The 23,334-nt window shown below is 38.1% G+C and overlaps 1 protein-coding gene across 2 annotated transcripts in view; it reads left to right on the forward strand.

Annotated features, from left to right (window-relative positions):
* LOC121415354 (WD40 repeat-containing protein SMU1-like) overlaps positions 1-23,334 on the forward strand; it is a 37,186-nt gene that overhangs the window by 763 nt on the left and 13,089 nt on the right. For both annotated transcript variants that reach the window (XM_041608539.1, XM_041608546.1), the window contains exons 2-5: positions 8,081-8,221; positions 10,356-10,451; positions 14,130-14,257; positions 15,593-15,719. In XM_041608539.1, the coding sequence (XP_041464473.1) occupies positions 8,081-8,221; positions 10,356-10,451; positions 14,130-14,257; positions 15,593-15,719 (492 nt within the window). The remainder of the gene's footprint in view (positions 1-8,080; positions 8,222-10,355; positions 10,452-14,129; positions 14,258-15,592; positions 15,720-23,334) is intronic.

The following is a 23,334-nucleotide window of genomic DNA, read 5'->3' on the forward strand; positions in this document are numbered from 1 at the left end:
AACATTCAGTTCTAATGAAACAAATGTACGATAGAGTGAGAGCCACCCAAGGAAATTTGAGATTGTCTACGTCAAGTTCTTCATCGAAACGTCGATGTCAACAATGGCTTGATCAACAGTTACAACCCAACAATACAGATGACGTTCAAAGTGATAAAGTACGTCAAGAAAACGGGGTTGAAAAGAAAGTCGATGCTGACAAACCAATTCCAAACGAAGATCTCAGACCTAGACAACAACAAACATTTCAGGAGCCTGCAAATCCTGTACAAGAACCTCATCAAGACCCAGAATTCCTCACATCATGCCTGATTGAACAGATGCGTTTCAATCGACTCCCTATTTCAGAGCCACCAGTCTTTGATGGAAGTCCCCTACAGTATCCAGCTTGGAAGAGAGCTTATGACAAGAAAGGAAAGGAATCATGCCAGAAGACAAGTTTTACTACTTGTTGAAGTACCTAAAGGGCCGTCCCTTTGAGTTAGTTCAGGGATACTCACTCCTTAGTAACGACCATGCTTACACCATCGCAAGACAGGAATTGGACAAACGTTATGGAGATACGTTTGTCTTGTCCAATGCATTTCGAGACAAGCTAGATGCATGGCCTACGATAGGTGCAAGGGATTCAGATGGCCTCCGAAGATATGGTGATTTTCTCCGTCAGTGTTTTGCTGCATCTCAGGTTGTACATCATTTGAAACACCTAGACGATGAGAGGGAGAACAGAAAGCTATTGTCAGAGCTTCCAGACTGGCTCACGCATAGATGGGGTCGGAAGGTTGTTCAATGGAGAAGAGATACAAACTCATTCCCTGTCTTTGTGAACTTTATCGGAGAAGAAGCAGAGGTAGCAAGTGTATCAGTAACGTCTGTTCAGGAAAGGAAGCCATCGTCTAAAGCCAGGACTCTATCTACTGGCGTACAGAAGAAAGATAAAGAAAGCAAGAAGAAACTTGCCTGTCTTTTTTGCAAAGGACAGCACCGTCTGGCAGAGTGTACTTCTTTCGCATCACAGCCTATGGAAGAGAAGAGAAAATTTGTCCACAAATGTAATCTGTGCTTCGGATGTCTTAAGCCTGGTCATAGATCGAAGGAATGTTGCTATAGTATAAGAGCATCTGTTTGATGTGTAAGAAAAGACATCCTACAGCATTTGCGACAATCTAAGAAAGATGACTCTCTACATGAGACAGAGGAATCTCATTCATCCCATGCATCAAGCAACAAGAGTAGCTCCCATACTTCGAAAACCTCTTCTATTGTTCCAGTTTGGTTATCCCATACTTTAACGCCAAAGGAGATGTTGGTATATGCAATGCTTGATACCCAATCTGACACGACGTTTATCCTTCGAAGGACGAAGGAAAAAATGGGAATTACAGGTACAGAGGTAAACTTACTCCTCTCAACAATGTCAAAGGCTGAGGAAAGAGTTGCAAGTGAGAAGAATAAAGGTCTCAAGGTGAGGGCCTGGAATGGTAATAAGGAGATTATGTTACCACCATCTTCTACCCGTGATATCATGCCGGCAAATAGAACTCACATTCCAATGCCTGAAGTCGTCGAGAATCTTACCTATCTGGAGTCCATTAAGGATCACCTATCGCCATTGATGGATTGTGAGATAGCCTTACATATAGGCTATGATTCTCTTACTGCACTTTCTCCTCGAGCTGTCATTCCCCCACCAGTGCATGGAGGAACTTTCGCAATGCAGACTGACCTGGGATGGAGTGTCATAGGTATGGTGGATCATGACTGTAATGGTAATGACCCAATAGATATAAGCCATCGTACCATGGTGAAGGTCCTTCCTGAGGAAGTGCAGCTAGACAGTCATCCTACCGAAGTCTTGTTCTCATGCCAATCCACATGGTCAGTGCACCTACTTGAGACTGATAAATCAGAAGGGTGATGTACACTGTGCTCCAGTTATTGGAAAGTCCAGAGTTGCTCCTGTAAAGACACCTACAATTCCAAGACTCGAGCTAACTGCAGCTTTGCTCTCAGTCAAAGTTAGCCTGTTTCTTAAAATGGAACTGGGTCTCACAATCGACAAAGAAGTCTTTTGGACGGACAGTAGAGTCGTGCAGGGTTATGTGAAGAATGAGACGACGTTTCCATGTATTCGTTGCTAATAGGGTGAAACAAATCAGAGATGCTTCATCACCAGCTCAGTGGAAGTATGTGGAAACCAAAGATAACCCAGCTGACAAGGCATCTAGAGGGATCAGAGTTGACCAACAAGAGATGACGAAGTGGCTGATTGGCCCAGAGTTCTTGTGGATGGATGACGTCGAAGATGAGAAGAATGAGGATGAAAGCACAATTCTTCCAAACGATCCTGAGGTGAAGCGCTCCCATGCTACAACCAAATGTGCAGAGAAATTTGATCTTGAGAGACTCAGACGATTCTCTACCTGGCATCAAGTCAAGAGGGCAGTAGCCAACTGTCTTCGTCTCAAGCTTTACCTCCAGAGATGCTGCCAGGAAAGCAAAAGGATTCAAATAAAGCCAAGATTGCCATTCAACCTCTGTCCATCGAACTGCTTGTCAATGCTGAGAAAGAAATCATACGACACATTCAGAAAGATGCTTTCGAAGACGAGCTACGGATATTAGGTGGCATAGAAAGAGCTACTCGGAAGGGCAGAAGTCTCGTCAAGTTTAAGAGCCGTCTACATCAGTTGGATCCCTTCATAGACACTGAAGGAATTCTTAGAGTTGGAGGTAGACTGACAAGGGTTGAGGGACCATTCGAGCTTAAGCATCCTGCCATTCTCCCACAGTCTCATATTACAGAGCTCCTAGTTGCCCATTACCATGCAGAAATAGCTCACCAGGGAAGAGGAATGACAACCACGTCCGAGCTAAGGGATACTGGATCCTTGGTTGCAGTCACATTGTGTTCAAGTTTATCTCCAGATGTGTGACCTGCCAAAAACTTCGTCAACCAGTCCAAAGTCAGAAGATGGCTGATCTTCCCAAAGATCGGCTTACACCTAGTCCTCCGTTTACTTACTGTGGTGTGGATTGTTTTGGCCCGTGGACTATCAAAGAAGGCAGAAAAGAGTTGAAAAGGTATGGCCTCATCTTTACTTGCATGGCTTCAAGAGCAATTCACATAGAAAGGCTAAACTTGATGACTAATGATGCCTTCATAAATGGATTACGACGTTTCGTTTCCATACATGGCCCTATCAGGCAGCTGAGATCAGACAGAGGGACAAACTATACTGGTGCAGCAACTGAACTCTCAAAAGCATGGAAAGAAATGGACCAAACGAAAGTGGCATCTATTCTGCTTACAGAGGGCTGTGATTACCTTGATTTCAAGTTCAATTTCCCAGCCTGGAGTCATATTGGAGGGGCATGGGAAAGACAGATTCGTTCAGTACGCACCATACTCGATGCATTACTGCATCGAAATGGTCACCAACTTGATGATGACTTGCTTCGTACCTTGCTCGGTGAAGCAGCTGCTATAGTCAACAGTCGTCCTTTGGCTGTGGAATTCCTCAATGAACCCAACCACCCAGAACCACTTACTCCAAACCACTTACTGACCCAAAAGACAAAGGTTATTCTGCCACCACCTGGGAAGTTTCTTCGTAAAGATGTTTACCTGAAGAAGCGCTGGAGGAGGGTTCAGCACCTGTGTATGAGTTTTGGAGCCGATGGAGAAAAGAGTTCTTGAACCAACTGCAATCACGAAAGAAAACGAATACTCGTCGTAATATGAGAGTTGGTAAAGTCGTAATCAAAGATGATCAGTTACCTCGAAACTTATGGCCACTTGGAAGAATCGTCGAAACGTATGAATCTGAATACAATCGCGTTCGCAAGGTGAAGGTAGCAGTGGGTGATCGAAAACTAGCAGCATCAGGAAAGCAAACTACTTCAGTGAATTACTTATATCGTCCTATTCACAAACTAATACTGTTACTTTCATAGCCAAGGAGACTTGAACGCTTGAATCAGGAAATCGCAGAATTGGGTCTGAACTATAGACTAAAATTTGTATGGAACAGACGGAACAGTATTGATATATGTGTCTGAAACCCAGACTATACGTTTTATTTATTTCACTTACAGGGTCTGAATTTGAAGACTATATATGTTATTTCACTCAAGAGTCTAAAAATCAAGACTGGTACTTCCAAGGTACAGGAATGTATATTGTTTCTAAAGAAATCGAAATAGAAAATATTGAAAAATAAAACGTCTATATCAGTATGTTACGTATATATTACAATTTGTTATTAAAAATCTCTTTTTACCATTTATGTCATTCTAGTATCTATGACCTGGCAAACTCTGTACGTAACTTGAGTTTGAAAGACAAAATTCATTTTTGAACAGTTCACTTTATAAATTTTTATCAGACATGTATCTGATTCCCATTGTCGAGAAATATGGTATCGAACAATGAATTTACGCGTATGAAGCAGAGTATTTGAGTCAAAATTTGTTTCATTTTAAACTCAAAGGTCTTATCAAATTTGATTAATCATAGGCCTAGTTGATGCTTGTTTTGATACCTGGTAAAAGGATATAAACAAATGTCATTTTTTAGAAAGGTTGATTTATCTACATTAAGTATTTTCTGATATGGGGAGAAAAGATTAAGTATCTATGCTACAGCCACGTGTAAGTAAACACTATTGTGAATGGATATTGGACAATTAACAGTAAAATTGAGAGTTTGTTATTAGTCAATTCAGTAAATTGGTATTTTCTTTGTATGCATTTATCCAGCATATAGTATAACACGTCAAGCATTATGGTACTTTTGCAGATTGATGTCATGTCCAGAAATGTTATGTGTTGAATACGTTAAACGGAAGGTAGCATGAATCTAATTCATTTTTCAAGCCTATGGGTCTTGGGTAAATTTGTGAAATTTAAAGGAGCCATGTTGTGAAAGTTGTTTGAAAAATATACGATTTCTCATTTGATATTGATATGAAATATTGCAGAAACATTATTCAATATATTTCATATTTCCATGATGATATAACATTTATCTCTGGTTGTGTATTATAAAAATCTTGAGTCAAATGATTATATATAGCACAGTGCATATATGTCATTAACATTGCTTGTGCAAGGCATTTACTGATATATGTCTCTCTAGGACAGTGTTTTCCATTGCACCAATCACTGTATATAAACACGGAAGATCTGACAGGTTTGAGGTGACACAATCATCCAAGTTCCAGTGAATCCTGGAAACCTGGTTACTGATTTTGATAAAATAAGGAGGCAAAGAGGTTAGTGTCTCATAGAAAGTCTTTATTTTATGAAATGATGTTAAAGATGAATATAAGTTGAATTATTTTAGGTTCTAAATCCAGCTACTGTGCATGTAGATTACATAACAATTATACATTCACATATGTGTTATAAGATTGTGTAGGCAAGAAATAAGGTCAAGTCTATAGCTTTATATACATTGGATCCTCACATCTGAAGATGAAATTATATGATATTGTGATGAATAGGAGATTCATGTATGTTCACTGAATTTGATGAAACAAGATAATTCAGTTATTTTGTTTTTGGAATTAATGACCAGGGGAACGTTGCAGAAAGAGTTGCGTTTAAACACAATTCAAAAAATCAATCGCAAGTCCCAAATGCGCACTGTTGATTGGTTGAAAATCAAGTTGTGCATGATTTTTAGAGTTGCAATCGATTGTAACTCTTTCTTCAACGGGCCCCAGAAAGGTTACAATATATGTAGGTCAGCTGAAAGTTAAGATATGATTGCTTCATATTTAAATACAAAGATACACCTGAAGTAATTGATAGTATAGTGATAACTCTAATTGCTGTGTCAACGTGTCAATATACACATATTTTACTTATCAGATTAAGCACATTTCACAATAATTGTTTAGTTTGTTGCTTTATAAAGAAAGAGTAAATTATCACATCAGATGATCACGCATAAGCGTACACAATGTATTTATGATGCTCTTTTGTATGTTTCATTGAAAAAGTTTTCACGGAGCTTTAGGAGCTTTTGAAGCTTTTGGAGCTATCAAAGTTTGAAGATGAATCAGGAATAAAAGTCTTGAAGAAGAAGCTCCCGTAGAAGCCTTTGTCTGTTTCCTAATTTGTGTACCTTGAATGCTGTCACAAATACTGTCCGAAATCTATGCATTTTTAACATTTTTCCGCACATTTCTCCGTCAAATTTCAACTGCATCTTTGCCGTAAATATACTGATCTGCAAGGTGATGTCAATGCATTTCATGTGCGGTAATTTGCGATGTACGTAAAAAATATGTTTATGCATGCCTGTTTTCTTGTTTCTGACAATCATTTTCATAGCACTAACGTTCGCTGCTGTGCGTTGCTTTTGATAAAGTGAATGAACAACATCGCAATGGGTAGGAGCAGCGCACAATTGATTTCTGCTGTCCATCAGTGATAGCGTGTTTTACTACCGGCTTGATGGGCATCAGCTGCCAGCGCTCTGTTTATAAAAGGATTAGCGGTGACGGTCTTTGGCCCAAAGGAGGGGATTCGTTGATTGTCCATCCGTAATAGGTCCATGGTTAAAATGGCACTTTTGAAAAATTCGTAAAAAATAAATGTGAAATTAGAGGGTGGAATGTTTACTACAATTGGATAGGATATATATCTGACATTCCATATCTGACCAGGAAAGGGTACTGTAGCCAGCTTAATTTAAAAATGAATAGCCATTTATGAAGATAACTATGAGTGGATCAAATTCATCAACTGAAACAGTAAAATAGCCCTAATTAGTCCGTCAGTCAAAAAATAGTTCCAAGTCACTTATTTATCTTCCCAATTTGGGCGAAGGAAGTTCAGTAGTTACCATTTCTAGAATCAGTATTAGATTTTGAATCATATTCATACATTTTTGTCAATCAGCAATATCACATTGAAAAAATTTGAATGGGTTGGGTCGAACGAAAATCTTTAGCCCTCCTGATGTAATTAGGGTCGTGGCACTGGATATCGTGATGTAACATCTTCGAACGTAGAGGGCAGCAACACACGACTGTGTTAAAATGAAACGTGTGTATATGTGAATGTTTTCGATAAGCCCAATAAAACACCGCCCGGCGACGGGTACATACGGGCGTGGCGGCGAGGGATTTGATCGAGAGTGATGAAGTCGAGTGCAAGTCACGATGTGTGAATTGTCATGATTGTAGTGAAGTGAGATCGTGTTTTCTGGGGTGTTGTGGCCATTTAATATTCATATTTTGTTGAGATTTTGAGTAATTTCTGTTGCTGCTCTGTGTATTTTGAGGAACAACATATTTTCCAATTTGTTAACAAATTTTCGACATTTCTCCTATTTGTTTAAGATCTTATGATTTTCATTACAGATCGAGCTTAAATAAATAGGAGAAATGCTGAAAATTTGTTAACAAATTAGAATTTCCTCCTATAAAAAGCCTCTTAATTTACTAACATATTCGTTTGAAATGCCACTTTCCTTTTCAAAAGGCTCTTTCCGTGAATTCTGTCCGTTTTCCACGATCACGGAAAATCACAGTCCCTAAATTGCGTTCTGGAAAATGTTGATTCACAATGTTGAAACACAAGTCAAACAACCTCAACTGTAATAATTGTATATTTTATAGTAAAATCCATATATATATTTATATATATATATATGTAATGAGATGAGGCCAACTCAAAAGATGATGCAGGACACCATTCTTAGTTTTAGCTTTCGTCTTTATTAAGACTTCGTCAGAGGCGTCTGAAAAATATAAGGAAATACAACATCCAAGTTTTTCTTGCACATCAATGAATTATCAAGTTGAATATATTCCATAATCTTATTAGACAGATGAATGAATGAATAAGTTAATAAGTAACAAATAATTAATTCTATTAAAATAATAATGATATAAATGAAGAAGACATACCTGTAATTACAGACTATTGTAGTAAAGTAGGATGCCTACCGTATCCTGTCTTGTTGTTGACAGTGGCAAAAATTGCAAGATGAAAATGATTATTTGTGTATGTAGTTGGTGACTTTGAAAAAAAAGACATCTAATTTTGTGATTCAATTGTCCAGTTTGGCCAGAAGTCCCATGTGGAATGCGCAGCATTCTCTCCCGATGGTCAATTCTTGGTGACTGGTAGTGTGGATGGATTCATTGAGGTTTGGAACTTTCAGACTGGAAAGATCAGAAAGGATCTCAAGTATCAGGCAGAGGTGATTTCCCAGTATTATTGTCTTATTGCTTCAATATGCCTATTAAAAAACAATCCATAAGCCTATTAAAAAACAATCCATAAAAATGATTACTGATGGCAATGATAGGACAAGTAAGAACAGAGTTTGTATTTATAAACACAAGACATTTTTGTCTCACCTGCGAAGCAAAGTGAGACTATAGGCGCCGCTTTTCCGACGCCTGCGGCGGCGTCAACATCAAATCTTAACCTGAGGTTAAGTTTTTGAAATGACGTCATAACTTAGAAAGTATATGGACCTAGTTAATAAAAATTGGCCATAAGGTTAATCAAGTATTACTGAATATCCTATTAGAGTTTCATATCATATGACCAAGGTCAAAGGTCATTTAGGGTCAATGAACTTAGACCATGTTGGAGGAATCAACATCGAAATCTTAACCCGAGGTTAAGTTTTTGAAATGTCATCATAACTTAGAAAATATATGGACCTAGTTCATGAAACTTGGACATAAGGTTAATCAAGTATTACTGAACATCCTGCATGAGTTTCACGTCACATGACCAAGGTCAAAGGTCATTTAGGGTCAATGAACTTTGGCCGAATTGGGGATATCTGTTGAATTCCCATCATAACTTCGAAAGTTTATGGATATGATTCATGAAACTTGGACATAATAGTAATCAAGCATCACTGAAAATTTTGTGCAAGTTTCAGGTCTCATGATTAAGGTCAAAGGTCATTTAGGGTCAATGAACTTTGGCCGAATCGGGGGTATCTGTTGAATTACCATCATAACTTTGAAAGTTTATTGGTCTAGTTCATTAAACTTGGACATTAGAGTAATCAAGTATCACTGAAAATCCTGTGCGCGTTTCAGGTCACATGACCAAGGTCAAAGGTCAATGAACTTTGGCCGAATTGGGTGTATCTGTTGAATTACCATCATAACTTTGAAAGTTTATGGATCTGATTCATGAAACTTGTACATAAGAGTAATCAAGTATCACTGAACATCCTGTTCGAGTTTCAGGTCACATGATCAAGGTCAAAGGTCATGTAAGGTCAATGAACTTTGGCCATGTTGGGTTTTTTTTTTGAATAACCATATCTCTGTAAGTTTATTGGTCTAGTTCATAAAAAGTGGACATAAGAGTAACCATGTATCACTGAACATCTTGTGCGAGTTAGAGTAGTATTCAAAGTCAGCCCTGCTGCTATATTGCATTGCGTGATGCAGGTGAGACGGCCAGAGGCATTCCACTTGTTAGATGTTAGAATGATAGTCATTATCAAATTGTTATTGAAGAGATAATTGGTGTTAAACTGCATACATAATGCACAAATACTTTTTTTTTGCTTAAAGGTCAAGTCCACCTCAGAAAAATGATGATTTGAATAAAAGACAAAAATCAGACAAGCACAATGCTGAAGATTTCATCAAAATTGGATGTAAAATAAGAAAGTTATGACATTTCAAAGTTTTGCTTATTTTTAACAAAATAGTTATATGAACGAGCCAGTTACATCCAAATGAGAGAGTTGATGATGTCACTCACTATTTCTTTTGTTTTTTATTTTTTAAATTTGACAATGTTTCAATTTTTACGAATTTGACGATTAGGACCTCCTTGCCTGAAGCACAAAATGTTAAAATAATGGAATTTCACGTGTTCAGGGAGGAATGAAACTTCATTTCACATGACAATGACGAGAAAATAAAAATATTTCATGTTTCAAACAATAAAAAACAAGAAATAGTGAGTGAATGACATCATCGACTCTCTCATTTGGATGTAGGTGGCTCGTTCATATAACTGTAATTGGGAAATGAAGCGAAATTTTGAAATGTCATAACTTTCTTATTTTACATCCGATTTCGATGAAATTTTCAGTGTTATGCTTGTCGAATTTTTCTCTTTTTATTCAAATCAAGTTTTTGTTGGGGTGGACTTGTCCTTTCAGAGGCATTCATATATCAAGTCATCATTTATTGAATGAAATATAAGCATGTAGTAGCCCAGAAAAAAAGAATAAGTAAGGCTATTCAAACAATACAATAGAAATATAATAAAGATATATTAGTCAAACCAGTTAGTCTTTTCAAACTCTTGTTATGGTTATGATTTGAATCTATTTTTTCTTTTCTCAGGATTCGTTCATGTTGATGGATGATGCTGTGTTATGCATGTGTTTCAGTCGGGATAGTGAAATGGTAGCTACTGGGGGTCAGGATGGCAAGATCAAGGTAGGTCAAAGCTGCTGTGTTATGTATGTGTTTCAGTCGGGACAGTGAAATGGTAGCTACTTGGGGTCAAGATCGCAAGATCAAGGCTGGTCAAAGCTACTGTGTTATGTATGTGTTTCAGTCGGGACAGTGAAATGGTAGCTTCTTGGGGTCAGGATGGCAAGATCAAGGTCGGTCAAAGCTGCTGTGTTATGTATGTGTTTCAGTCGGGACAGTAAAATGGTAGCTACTTGGGGTCAGGATGGCAAGATCAAGGTCGGTCAAATCTGCTGTGTTATGTATGTGCTTCAGTCGGGACAGCGAAATGGTAGCTACTGGAGGTCATGATGGCAAGATCAAGGTAGGTCAAAGCTGACTGATATTTCCAGTCACTGTAACAATTTCCTATCAGTGGTTGACCACTAAAAAAAATACTTTCACACAGCCAAGGATTTTGAAAATAGGAGGAAAAATAGAAGTCCTTAATCATAGGGAAATTGTATTGTACCTAATCTACAGAAGGCCTATTTGTAATTAGATTTCTGTGCCATGTTTGATATGATGGATCATGGAATCCTGTTGGAGAGACTAGCTCGCCGTCTACTATGCTATTCTGCTGAAAATTGTCACGCAGGTTGTCTAGGACATAATCTACAAAATTATGTTACAATTTATTTCATGCAAATTGCATTAATTGATCATGCTAATAAAAGCGTAATGAGTATCCAAAATTATACTTTTTTCTGTAACTCCCTATTAAACAAAGCTCCAAATGTCTTGATTTTTGTCGCGCCTGCATAGCAGAGCGAGACTGTAGGGTGCCGCTTTTCCGACCGTGGCAGCATCAACATTAAATCTTAACCAAAAGTCGGAATTAGATCATGACAGTTGGCCATAAGGTTAATCAAGTATTACTGAACATCCTGCCTGAGTTTCAGGTCACATTACCAAGGTCAAAGGTCATTTAGGGTCATTGAACTAAGACCATGTTGGGAGAATCAATATTGAAATCTTAACCAAGGTTTAGTTTTGAAATGTTTTCATAACTTTGAATGTTTATAGATCTAGTTCATGAGACTTGGACATAAAAGCAACCATGTATCCCTGAACTCCCTGTGAGCATTTCAGGTCACAGGACCTAGAGCAAAGGTCATTTAGGGTCAACAAAATGTGGTTGTTGAACTGGCATCATAACTCTGATTTATAAATCTAGTTCATGAAACATAGACATAAGGGTAATCAAGTATGATCAAGGTCAATGGACATAGTACTATTATGATATTATTTATTTTAGTGAATTAGTATTTGGTAGTTGTTTCCAAAGTTAGCACTGCTAATATATTGAATCGCGTAATGCAGATGAGACTGCCAGAGGCGTTCCAATTGGTTTATTTTTATTTATGTTTGTTGGAAATCTAAGATGGGTCAGTATTTTAAGTTATTTTAGAATTTAAAATACATTATTGTTTAGAGTTGAAATTGACAGAATATGAATGATTGAATATATTATATTTTATATTTGTTAGGTGTAGTATTCTGGATTTTGGTAGGGGAAGTTGTCAGGACACTCCAGAAACACAAAGGACACGATATGAGAGTTGTAGGTTGTGAGCGGAATTTAATTTCCCACTTGAGCACAACGGTTGTTGAAGCATATAACAAGAAAAAGGAAAAAAACCTCTGCAAGCAGAAAAGAGAGAAACAATAAAGAACATGAGTATAATGTTCATAATATCATTACAGCATGTAATTCAAGACTGTCCTCTCAATTACGAGTACACGTTTTGATCATTGAGCAGGTCACTGCACTATGTGTATTTTTCTAAGTAATTGAAGATAACATGAAAATCACATTCACTGTTTGTGTACATTCAGAGCAGTATAATAATTGATTATAATCGAAAAGTAATAATGTTTATAACAAGTTATTAACTCAGCTATCGACAATTAAATAGTCACAAGTATCACATATATTATATGTTTCAAGCTTGAATTGAACTCCTTTGAATTCAATTTATATTCTTTCAATGTAAAATATATGAAATCACAATTTATATTGTAAATATTAGAAACATTAATCCAAATATATCAATCTTTTATATAGCGCACACGAATTCAATCTTTCGTAATTGATCACAAAAACGTTAATCTTTGTAAAAAAATACTGCACGTCTCAATCTTTGAGAGGCATGGCCAAAAATAATGCATTTCTTTTAAGTACGGCCATCTTGACTCACCCGACTAGGGCAGATACAGGTTAAAAACCATACCAGGGACCAAAACAATCGCTCTCTAGGGTCAGATTCCTGTACCCAACACTGCAATCTAGAATAAATAATAACATACATTTGCATGAGTAGGTACTCAACTATATCATAATATCCTTTAGATTTCTATACATCTTACAAGGAAATTCAGGGTATCGACAGACATTTTTACATTCAATTAAATCTAAGTGTCCCATACATCATATTGACAAAAAATAGACTTATTAATTCAAACATCTTGATCTAACAAAGAAAATATCATTAAACATTTCAATGCTCGAAGGAAAAATGCAAATCGATCACCAATCACTTTTATACAAATATTATAAGATATCGCTTCGAACAACACATTCATTAAATTTGAAGGAAAATTCATAACTTTTCGTACCTTCGTAGAAAACCCAGAAATCTTTCATGACAATCCAGCTAGTTCCATCAACAAATGAACATAGTTCCGTTCGAACTCCTAAATAAATAAACGATACACCAATCCTAAATATATATGATTGTATAATATAGATTGATCACATATCAATTTAAAATTTAAAATATATAACCAAATCTGGCAAAAGTACTAAGTTAAATCGATAATTAATCGAAACCATTTGTACAAAACGATTTGACCTTGGCTGACCTTTAGGCTACCATTTACCAATTTACCGGTTTACGGATTACTCACATTGATAAATTCTACTTATCGTCTATTTATATACACCAGGTAAATAATTTATCGAGTGTTAAAGAAAAACATCTACATAAATATATTCCTCTAATTTAGCAATATCAAGACAAAAGGAAAGAGTGCTACCATCTTGAATCGATAGGTACCCGATACATATATGTACACACATCGATTGTTACGTAACATGCCACGTAGTAGGCATGACAGAAAAATACAGAAAAATATGATTCAATGCTCTAATTTTAGTTCATGATTTAGAGATAATATATTCCCAAACATAGATATTCTTCTCTTATAAAATAGCACATATCAATCAACATACCTCGACAGGATTGTGACAAAAATTATCTGGATCCTACAGAACTCTCTGAATGATCGCTCTCCTCACTGAGTAGCTTGACCAATGACTTCAAAACAATCGATCTCTACTGACTAAACGGGTTTCCTTCCCGTGTAACATAATCACTTTCACAAGATCCTTCCTCTTTACTGAATTATCACCATTTTGTAATATAATTTCATTAAAAAAAGACGTACACTTTATTCCAAGCAGTTTACATAATTACATATAATTTTCATTTCTAATAACAGTCCATATTCAATATAATAACTTTACCAAAATGGAACTATTTATTCTGAGATGTACATTTCAATGTTGTGATAAGACAAACGTATTACTCCCGTCTTCGTCCAATTCTTTTCAATAAATCTTAAAGGAAAAATCCTACCTTTTTCCAATATACTATATAGGTATGGAAGGTTCAAACAGGACAATGTTTGAGGAGATTCGAGAATGCTCACAGTAAAGGGGTCACTTCTGTCAAGTTCTCCAAAGATGCCACTCAGATTCTAAGCTCTTCATTTGATCAAACTCTAAGGTTAGTGTATTTCTATTATCTATTTTTTTCAAGTACTCGTAAAGGCTCAAGTCTCATTTAATCTTTTAAGGCTTTCAGGGCTCATTCAATGATTGCATACCAAAGCTCAGCATCAAACCTCATCAATGTTTAATATCTTACAAGGTCAATCGGATATATGAGGCTTTAAAAATGTTGAAGAGGTAATCTGAATTTTTTTCGTAATGCGGAAATGCTGATCAGTCAAATTTTGTTTAAGAGTTGACGTAAAATAATCTGTCCAGAGTTGTTCATACAAACTTGTGTCATAATACAACATGAAATCATAACATAGTACATGTATGAATATGATTTGTGACAACACTATGTAAAGTTTCTACAATGTATCTGATTCTTTGAGCGACCATGGACAATTTCCTAGACTTGAAGCACATTAAGTAATTTGATTGAAGACGTTAAAAAGATGGGAGTTGTTGCTACCCTGTTTGACGTTCAACAATTAAAGGGATAGAGTCTTGTCGATCTGGCGCTAAACAGCGGCTGCCGGGCTGGAAAAAAATAGTCAGCAGGCCTGCTGCTGCTTGAATCATTTGATAAACATTCCTTAAATCCCCAAATGAGCCTTATGTAATTAAAGCATGAAATCAAAGTTGTCAGAAACTGAATCAGGCAAAAGACGGACGGCCATCATTTTCATATTTAAAATTCACTTCCCAAGGCCTCATTCAGATATAGCGCGACAAGGACAGTAACTTTAATCATGCAGCAAAGGCTAAATTTGTTCTAGCTCTTTACTTGAAAGAAATTTACTGGCCCTCTTTCCTTGGGTAAGACGTGCATGTAGCATATATTTGCTTGTGGCAAATCATCATTTGCGCTGACAAAACACGACGAAGATGACATCTTATCCGCCATCGTAGATTCTACAACGAATAAAAAATAAATGCGAACAAGGTTACATGCATTGCACACGCTTGCGCGCGTTTGTGGAAGTCCTTAACACACGGGGTGAATGGCGGAATTTCCAGTCGAATCAATGGTACGATTTCGCATATTATTTTAATTTCGAGGTCAGGAGCAGAATTTAGCGATGGCAACATGTTGCATGTATTCACTCATAATATTTTACATATTATCATGTCCAAGAACCGTGGTTGCATTTGCCACCCCACGCAAAGTCACAATTTTAGCGACCATCTCACAGTCTAATAATACTTAACTTTAGCTTGTAGTTGTACATGTACACGCAGCGATTGGGATAAGATATTATTTGTAATGGACATGCATTGTTATTGTACATGATAGACCAGATACTTGTAATAGTAATATGTAATTAACTGTATATTTTGTGCACAGGATACATGGGTTGAAATCAGGCAAAACATTGAAGGAATTCCGTGGTCACACATCATTTGTCAATGAAGCCATCTTTGCTCCTGATGGTCATCTTGCTATCAGTGCTTCTTCAGATGGTACCATTAAGGTAAATAAACTCATAACTAGTTGGGAGGGATTATGGTGTACAACCACAATATTTTTGTACCCCAACGTTCTCGCCAGGTTCACTCTGACGATTGTCGGCGCGAAGCGATGCAAGCCGCGCAGCGGCCCCGATGCGTGCGAAGCACGCACAGGGGGGAGGGGTGTGTTCCCCCCTCTCGCGCTTCGCGCGGTAGCTATCGAAAATATAAATCTCGACGAGCTTAGATTGCTGCTAAATGCACATTTTATGTCTGTTTAACGCTTCTCCGGCCACACAGCCATAACAGTTGCGCGAATTGCGATTGAAGCAGAAAGGCAATTACAACTTAAAAAGGTGAAGGGAAATGTCAATTTAATTTTATACTTACAGTTCATTGATTTATTCACATTGATGGCATCGATAAATTAAGTCCATTATTTCAATGTTTAGATCGTTACATCCTTGTAAAAGTGCGATTAATTTTGTGAATGCGTGTTGCTTATTATGTCAATGACCGACTACATCTACGGACCGCATGCGTAGCCCTTTGAGCTTGCGCCGCGTCACCAATTAACTTATATAATTTGCATGAATTTTTGTTTTGTTTATTCAGATACTCACTGAAACTAACTCTCATAAGACTTATGTTGATGATGTTTACACTTATAATCTTTTATCAAGATTCTTTTATCACGGTCAATTATTGCTGTGTTTGTTCGTTACTCACCTATAAAATTATGAATGTGCTCATCACGAGCGTGAGAAATATTTTTAGTCAGTCATAAAACTTTAATATTACGATTTTGTTATTAATTGTGATTTATAATGTTTTGAAAGTGTAGGTTAATTGGTAGGAAAAATATTTTTAGGTAATACACTATGCAGGCCTACAAATACAGCGTATAAAGAGAGAGGAAGAGGGGGGGTTGTAGATGTTTGACGAGAGAGAGCGATAGGGAAGGGGTCGTGGCGTGGACAATGACAAGGGGATGTTGAAATCGTGTGTGTAGGATTGGTGAAGAAGTCAATATTCGAAGCGAATATATTTTTTTAGAATTCTACTGATGATGATGGCTGAATAATCTTTCTTTACATGTATATTTTGGTGATTTTAAATTTTAGAAATATTTTCTTGCATCATGAGTGGGAAGATCGAGGTACGTGATTCAATAAATTGCATCACAATATCACATTAGGTGTAGTTTTAAATTTACAGAAATTCACGTTTTAACAGTTTATTAAAAATAAAAAAATAATTGTATAGCACTCATCCAGCGTATACAACATGAAGAATATTTGAGGTCACGAAATCAGCTGATTCGCGCTCAAACAACAGGTTAAAAGGTCACACACGTGGCACACATTCCAGGGTGGGAAATCGGGAAACCCATTCAAGCACAATTATTGGCTCAAGCCCAAGATAATGAATACTAATTAGATCACGTGCCATCGGCTTAGGGGCGTCTCGTTCACATTCCAACTCATTTCATGAATATCATCCACTTGCAGTAATTAGGCTAACAACGTTGTAAAGCAAACTGTATAAAAGCACAATGCCGATAGAAAACATGAAATTGAAAAATTAATTCAACGATATTCAAATTATACTAGCAACTCATTGTGGGCGTAAACAACGAAATACATATCCTCTAAAATGTTCACACAATTTGTACTTAAAATTAATATCTGTGAATGAATTGTCAATCCACTTTGTTGAAAGTGTACTTCTATCAAAATCTATTGAATCACGTACCCCTCCCGACCCAAGGTGGATTTTCCAATCGCCATAAAGATTATGCAGCCACAATGATCAATCACAGTAGACACATCCATAAGTGAATATTAATTTCATTCGTCCCGAACATTGACTTCTTTTCGCCAATCCCCTCCCCCATAAAGTCACAAACATCCCATCATTTTTATCCACATTGCCCACGACCACCCCCCTTTATTCTTTCTTTCTCCTTCGCACAAATCAATTTCAAATAATATTTTATTTTAAATCGTAGTTGTTAAGTAATTGTACAACAATTTCATAAAGCATTCACTGTGATGATTAAAAACATTTCTCAGGACCGTGACAGGTGCGCTCATTATTCAATTAGCAGGCCATGAGCAATAATGAACAATACAAATGAAAATACACTGTATATAAAAGATGAGTTGTAATGATAACAAATGTGAATGATATTAATAAAGATTATTGTAACAGATTCAATGAATATTTGAAAAAAAAACCCATTCAAACTGAATTAGTTTTGGATCCCATCTAATTCTGGAAGACTCGGATCCCCAGATCAAGGATTTTGATGCCATGTGTGATTTGTTTCCTGAATGTGGTCGTTGTGAGCGCTAGTGCAGTGATACAGAACTTGGTAGACACACCGTCGCGAAATTAATCAACACTTTAAAAAGATCGATGTAGAGATCAAGACTTTGGAAATTATGGAGTAAAATCGGAATATAAATGTGAATAAATCATTATGCTGTAAGTAAATGAGTTGGACATTATGTCAATCCATTCCTTTGGCTTTGTCATCAACGTGATCTTTGAATAATTTTCTCAATTCGCTCGATCTACGGGAGTGTCTTCAGAAAAGCATTCAATGAATTCATGTAGTCGATGCAGCTCCGATGTAGCAAAGGCTGCATGGGACGAGATGAAATTAAAATCTGATCGAATTTTGATATTATTTTTGATAAATATCAACTGAAATTCATAATCTAATAATTACATTGCCCAACCCAGTAACCTACATGTACGGTACCCCTCTCAACTCACTTTATTTTTTTAGCGTATTTACTACCATTTTAAAGACGTAAATAATGTGAGCAATGTGATACGCAAATGCGAGGTACCGGTGAACATCTTCGCGCTTCCCACAAAAGAGATTGGGCCTCGAGTGGAGGTCGTATTGTATAGCGTAATTTACATCAATAACTGGGATATACCCATTTGATTTGCTAGTTCATTACAATGAACCTGCGTGCCGAATATAGAGTACACAACTTTTCCTGCGCGTGCGCTGCATCTCCCTACCAACGCACTATCCCAAGATCATCGCGCAATTTGGCGTCCATTTCCTCTTTTACTTTCGCCTGCGGTCGAGTTCAGTCGCAAGCTAAGTACACTCTCAAATGTGCAATTCTGTTTTCCGTTTGGATACTTTATTGTGCAATTCTTCCCTTATTTCAATCTTATTTTCTCTCATCTAAGATTGTTGTAAGATTATCCCGTCGCGCGGAGCTTCCGTGATATTTATTTCACGTTTCTTGTTCCTCTTCGTGAGTTTGTTTTTTTAAGATACGTTTCTCAACAGACGGGTTGTCTTCACTTCTCCGCCCCATAGCTCCGCGCCTTCCTGCGTGTCGCGGGCGTTGTCTTCGCTCCTTTTAATTCCTTTAATTCTTTTATTCACTGACTTCCTCGTTTATACGACTCGTCGTGAATTAAATTGATTTATTTCTCCACAGATAGGTTCTGTAGGACGTCAGGAGCGTCGTATTTCAGCCTCGTTTCAAGTTCTTTGTCTCTTGTTCGAGTTAGTTGATTGTTCTTTTGTTTCAATCAATCTTTTGTTCTTGTGTTTATTTACTACACTGCGCTATACTTACCTATACCATCTCATCAAATTGCTATTCGTTACCCTGACTCGAATAGCCACCGGTAAAAAACTCCACGAAAGAGGCTAACTGCAATCAGGTAGCCTGGGAAACCCGTCACGGGACGAGACCCATAAAACCCCCTCGCCACACATAAGCCTCCTCTTTCGTTACCGCGACGTCGTTGAGTACACTCGAAACGTTTAGCCACCGCGCAATTTTTTTTATGAATCAGGATGTCTGAAGAAATAACTGACATAAACATCATTAATTCCCAAGCCTCCCCCAACCAAAAAGATCTCAATTAAGGGGAGATCAACTCGGTCAAGACAAAGCCGAGGGCCATTATCTCGGTCAAGACAAAGCCGAGAAATAATAACAGCAAGATTATAAGGCGGCCAAGATAAAGCCGAAGAATAAGAGGTCTAACACTTATAACCCGGCCAAGACAACGCCGGCTAATGACACTACACAATCAGTCACCCAGCCCCTTAGGCGGGAGGTAGACAAGGGTACGGATAAATCGGAAGAGGCTGTTTACACTCCTTCCGATCGGGGTAGCTCCTCATCAAAAAGTAGGGCGGGCAAGAAGAAGCCTCGCGATGACCACTCGTGCTCTAATGACAATCAGGCTCGATTTTACGACTCACTACAACCCCTATATTTTATAAGAAGATTCGACTGGCCCGGATTTGTGACCGGTCAGTCCATTCATTGCCAGACCCCGCCGAGACGGGTCATCATCATCCGTTATCTATATAGTACAGTCCACCAGGTTGGTGTATCATCGTACTTGTAGAATTGTACAGGAGTTAATTCAGTGCTGTGGAATTAAGATCTATTCTAGTACATGCGGTTTAAATAATAATAATAATAATAATAATACTAATAGAAAGGTATTATTAACATTTGTAGTAGTTGGATCTTGGAAGCCTTGCAGGCGATCCTCCCCCATCGGGCGCTGCAATCGACCCATCCCGACCCCGAGCCGCCCGAGACAATGGGCTAATGAAAACTCGACTCATTCTAGACCATAATTCTATGTTCTAGACGTAGAGAGGGGCCTAGATCGCCTCATACAGATGGCGGAATTGGGGCTAATGATAACTCGCCTTGTACTAGCCGTAGATAAAAGGAGATTTCCATCGTGGGAGAATCTGATTCGGAATTCGATTTCCTCCGACCCAATTCATCAGAAGAGATTGGGGGCGATTTCCCCCCATCAAATTCTTATAGCAGCTCCTTGCATTCCCTGAAAGCTGCCCAGCAAATGGGATTCGATCTAAGAGAATCACCATTAGGGGTACGAGAGAGTTCTGCCGCCTGAACTCGTCCGTCTGCGATCAAGATGGACGTATATAGATCCTGCTTTCGGGACGTCCGCTCCTAGATAAGCAACACTCTCGGCTTATACCCATCAGTAAAGAAGTCTCGAACTATTATCGGTTTGCCGCTCAAGACTTTGAGGATTTTTTGTGCATCCCTTCGGCCCCGGACGTTGCTTTCCGTGTCGGGGATGCGGGAGCGAGGAAGACTAGATCGGGCAGTAACCCTCTCCGCGGCACTGGTTACCACTCAGCCGACTATCAGCTTGCAGTTGCAGCGCTGGACGTGGCCACCCGGAGCGGTATGATTTTCCCGATGTACTAGGGGTATACGATATCCGCTCGTAGTGAGGCTGAGCGGCTTGGACTGAGTCTCTACCAATGACAAGAACTTATTGCTAGAGTCACAAAAATCGCTGATCTCCAGTATGAGCAAGCAGCAATCAACACTGCTATGCACAAGGGCAAGGAGGGCTAAAGACTAGATGCTCTCAAGATGATTGAGAAAGGGGCAGCTTCTGACTGAGCTGGACTTCTCATTCTCAATAAGCTTCCTTGCGAAGGTAAGGACTTGTTTCATGGACACTTTCAAGAAGTATTGGACAAGTCTTTTTCAGCCAGCACCACAGCTGACAAGACATTTTTAAGCTCTTTTCGAGTAGACCTAGTCCGCCAGGCCCTAGTCCAGGGCCAGGCCCAGACCAGAGACCTCCATACGCTAGCTCTAGCTCCATACCCCAGACCTATAATGAACATAAGGGGTCATCCCCCTCTTCCCTCGCTCTGGTAGCGACGCCAGGAATGAAAAGGGCCGCTGGGAAAGTCATAGGAATCCTCGTGGTGGGGGACGGGGCCGCCAGGCGTTCTTTCAATGCACCAAATTCAGGGCCCCCACTCATAACCGGGACTTATGTCAATCTAACACTAGCCCTTCCCCACCTTACCAGTAGGGAGAAGACTATTTCTTTGCCTTTGCATTTCATTATTTGAAATCTGTTCCAAGTCCACAGCAATATGTGATATTGAGGTGTTCATGTGCAGTAAAAAAAAAAAAAAAAAAAAAAAAACTTTTTCATATCAGAAGAACATAGAAAGGAGGAAATAGTTGTGATGGATGAGATTGTCAAAATCATACCAGGCAAATCATACAGGCATAATTGTAAAACTTGCCAAACTTGGGTTACTTACAAAGTTACGTTCACTTGTATAGAATGTAAACCTAGTAATATTCTTGATAATTTTGTGGCATCTGAGGTATATATCTACACTATTTTTGGCTTATAAAGCAATGACAGAAGTAACTTGTAGATGTGGTTTATGGAGTGGTCTTTGGATGCTCAGACAGTCTTGAGATCTCAAACCAAGGCCTGAGGGTGGTGAACCCTTAAGAATTGCTGCTATTGTCCATCAGTTTCTACCACACTTGCCACAATGATATCAGCTTCTCCTTGGAAATGTTTATGACATAAATCTACTGTGTGTTCCAATGATAAAGATTCCCCATACAATCCCAGAGTTCTCAATCAGGGATTGTGATTAAGATAATATTTTATTGTTCGTAATAGAAATCTGAGTTTAGAAATACTCCAAAATTCTTTTTACCCAAATTATCGTGAGCCCGGCAGCCACTGTGCAGCTCCAGACCGATGAGGCTCGATACTCTAAATGTTGAACGTCGAACAGGGTTCTAGCAAATACCCCCCCCCCCACACCTGTTTGTGAGAAGTACATTCTACCAACTGATCCAACTAACTGGTTCTGAAAGTGTACAAGGGGTGGTCAAATTTTTTTCCTACATCAAATTGAAGGCCAATTTGGTATCTCATATATTTTGCCTGCAACTTTCATTAGGAATTGGTTAATGATAATAATGCAGTTCTTGTTTAGCACATATCACATTATGTCCAAAGACCTGGATATTATTACTGTGGGTTTTTGAGGAATAAAGTCCTGCCAGGTACCCATTCATCTCTCTTGGATTGAGTGCTGCGCAATATAAAAAAAAAAAAGAAGAAGACTAATCCACAGGGCCACAACGCTCCACATCATCTGTATGATATTCATTACTCTGCAAATGTCATTGGTTTGATCATGAAGCCCTCGATGTTTGGATCTAGAAGTCTTTTGTATGATATCAAAAAGTCACTATGGACCTTGCAGCAATCCAACAACTATCAAAAGGGTTGAGCAAGTGCTGTGTAAAGAGATTTCCATCCAAAATAACTATTTGAAAAGGATAGAAAAGACAATTCTAGATTTGTTGGGATTCCACCAGAAAGGTTATATCTTATGATATGACAGTTTGTTCTCAAACCAGGGCCCTGTCTTATAAAGAGATACGATTGATCCAATCAATCGTCCAATTAATCGTAACTATATTGAAATCCATCAGTGTCATAAATTTTTTTCTACAGGAATTTTGCATAATGTCATTTGTAAACAAGAGAAGCTCACTGAAATTTTCAGAAAACAATGAATGCATGAATATACTGTACATCATAATTAGAACACTCATGATTCTAGACTCCAGAGATGCTTCGGATGGTGTGGCAGTTTACAAATTGATCCAATTCCTGCCTCTTTAAGTCAGATAGCAGATTTATTTCCTTTATTATTTGACGAAGATTTATCAGTCTCTTTTATAAGGGGTTACATGCAGGTCGGCCATAGCAGCCATTCATTCAGGCTTCTATAGTAGGGAGACTACC

Source organism: Lytechinus variegatus, chromosome 1 (assembly GCF_018143015.1).
Source record: "Lytechinus variegatus isolate NC3 chromosome 1, Lvar_3.0, whole genome shotgun sequence".
NCBI classification, from domain to species: domain Eukaryota; kingdom Metazoa; phylum Echinodermata; class Echinoidea; order Temnopleuroida; family Toxopneustidae; genus Lytechinus; species Lytechinus variegatus.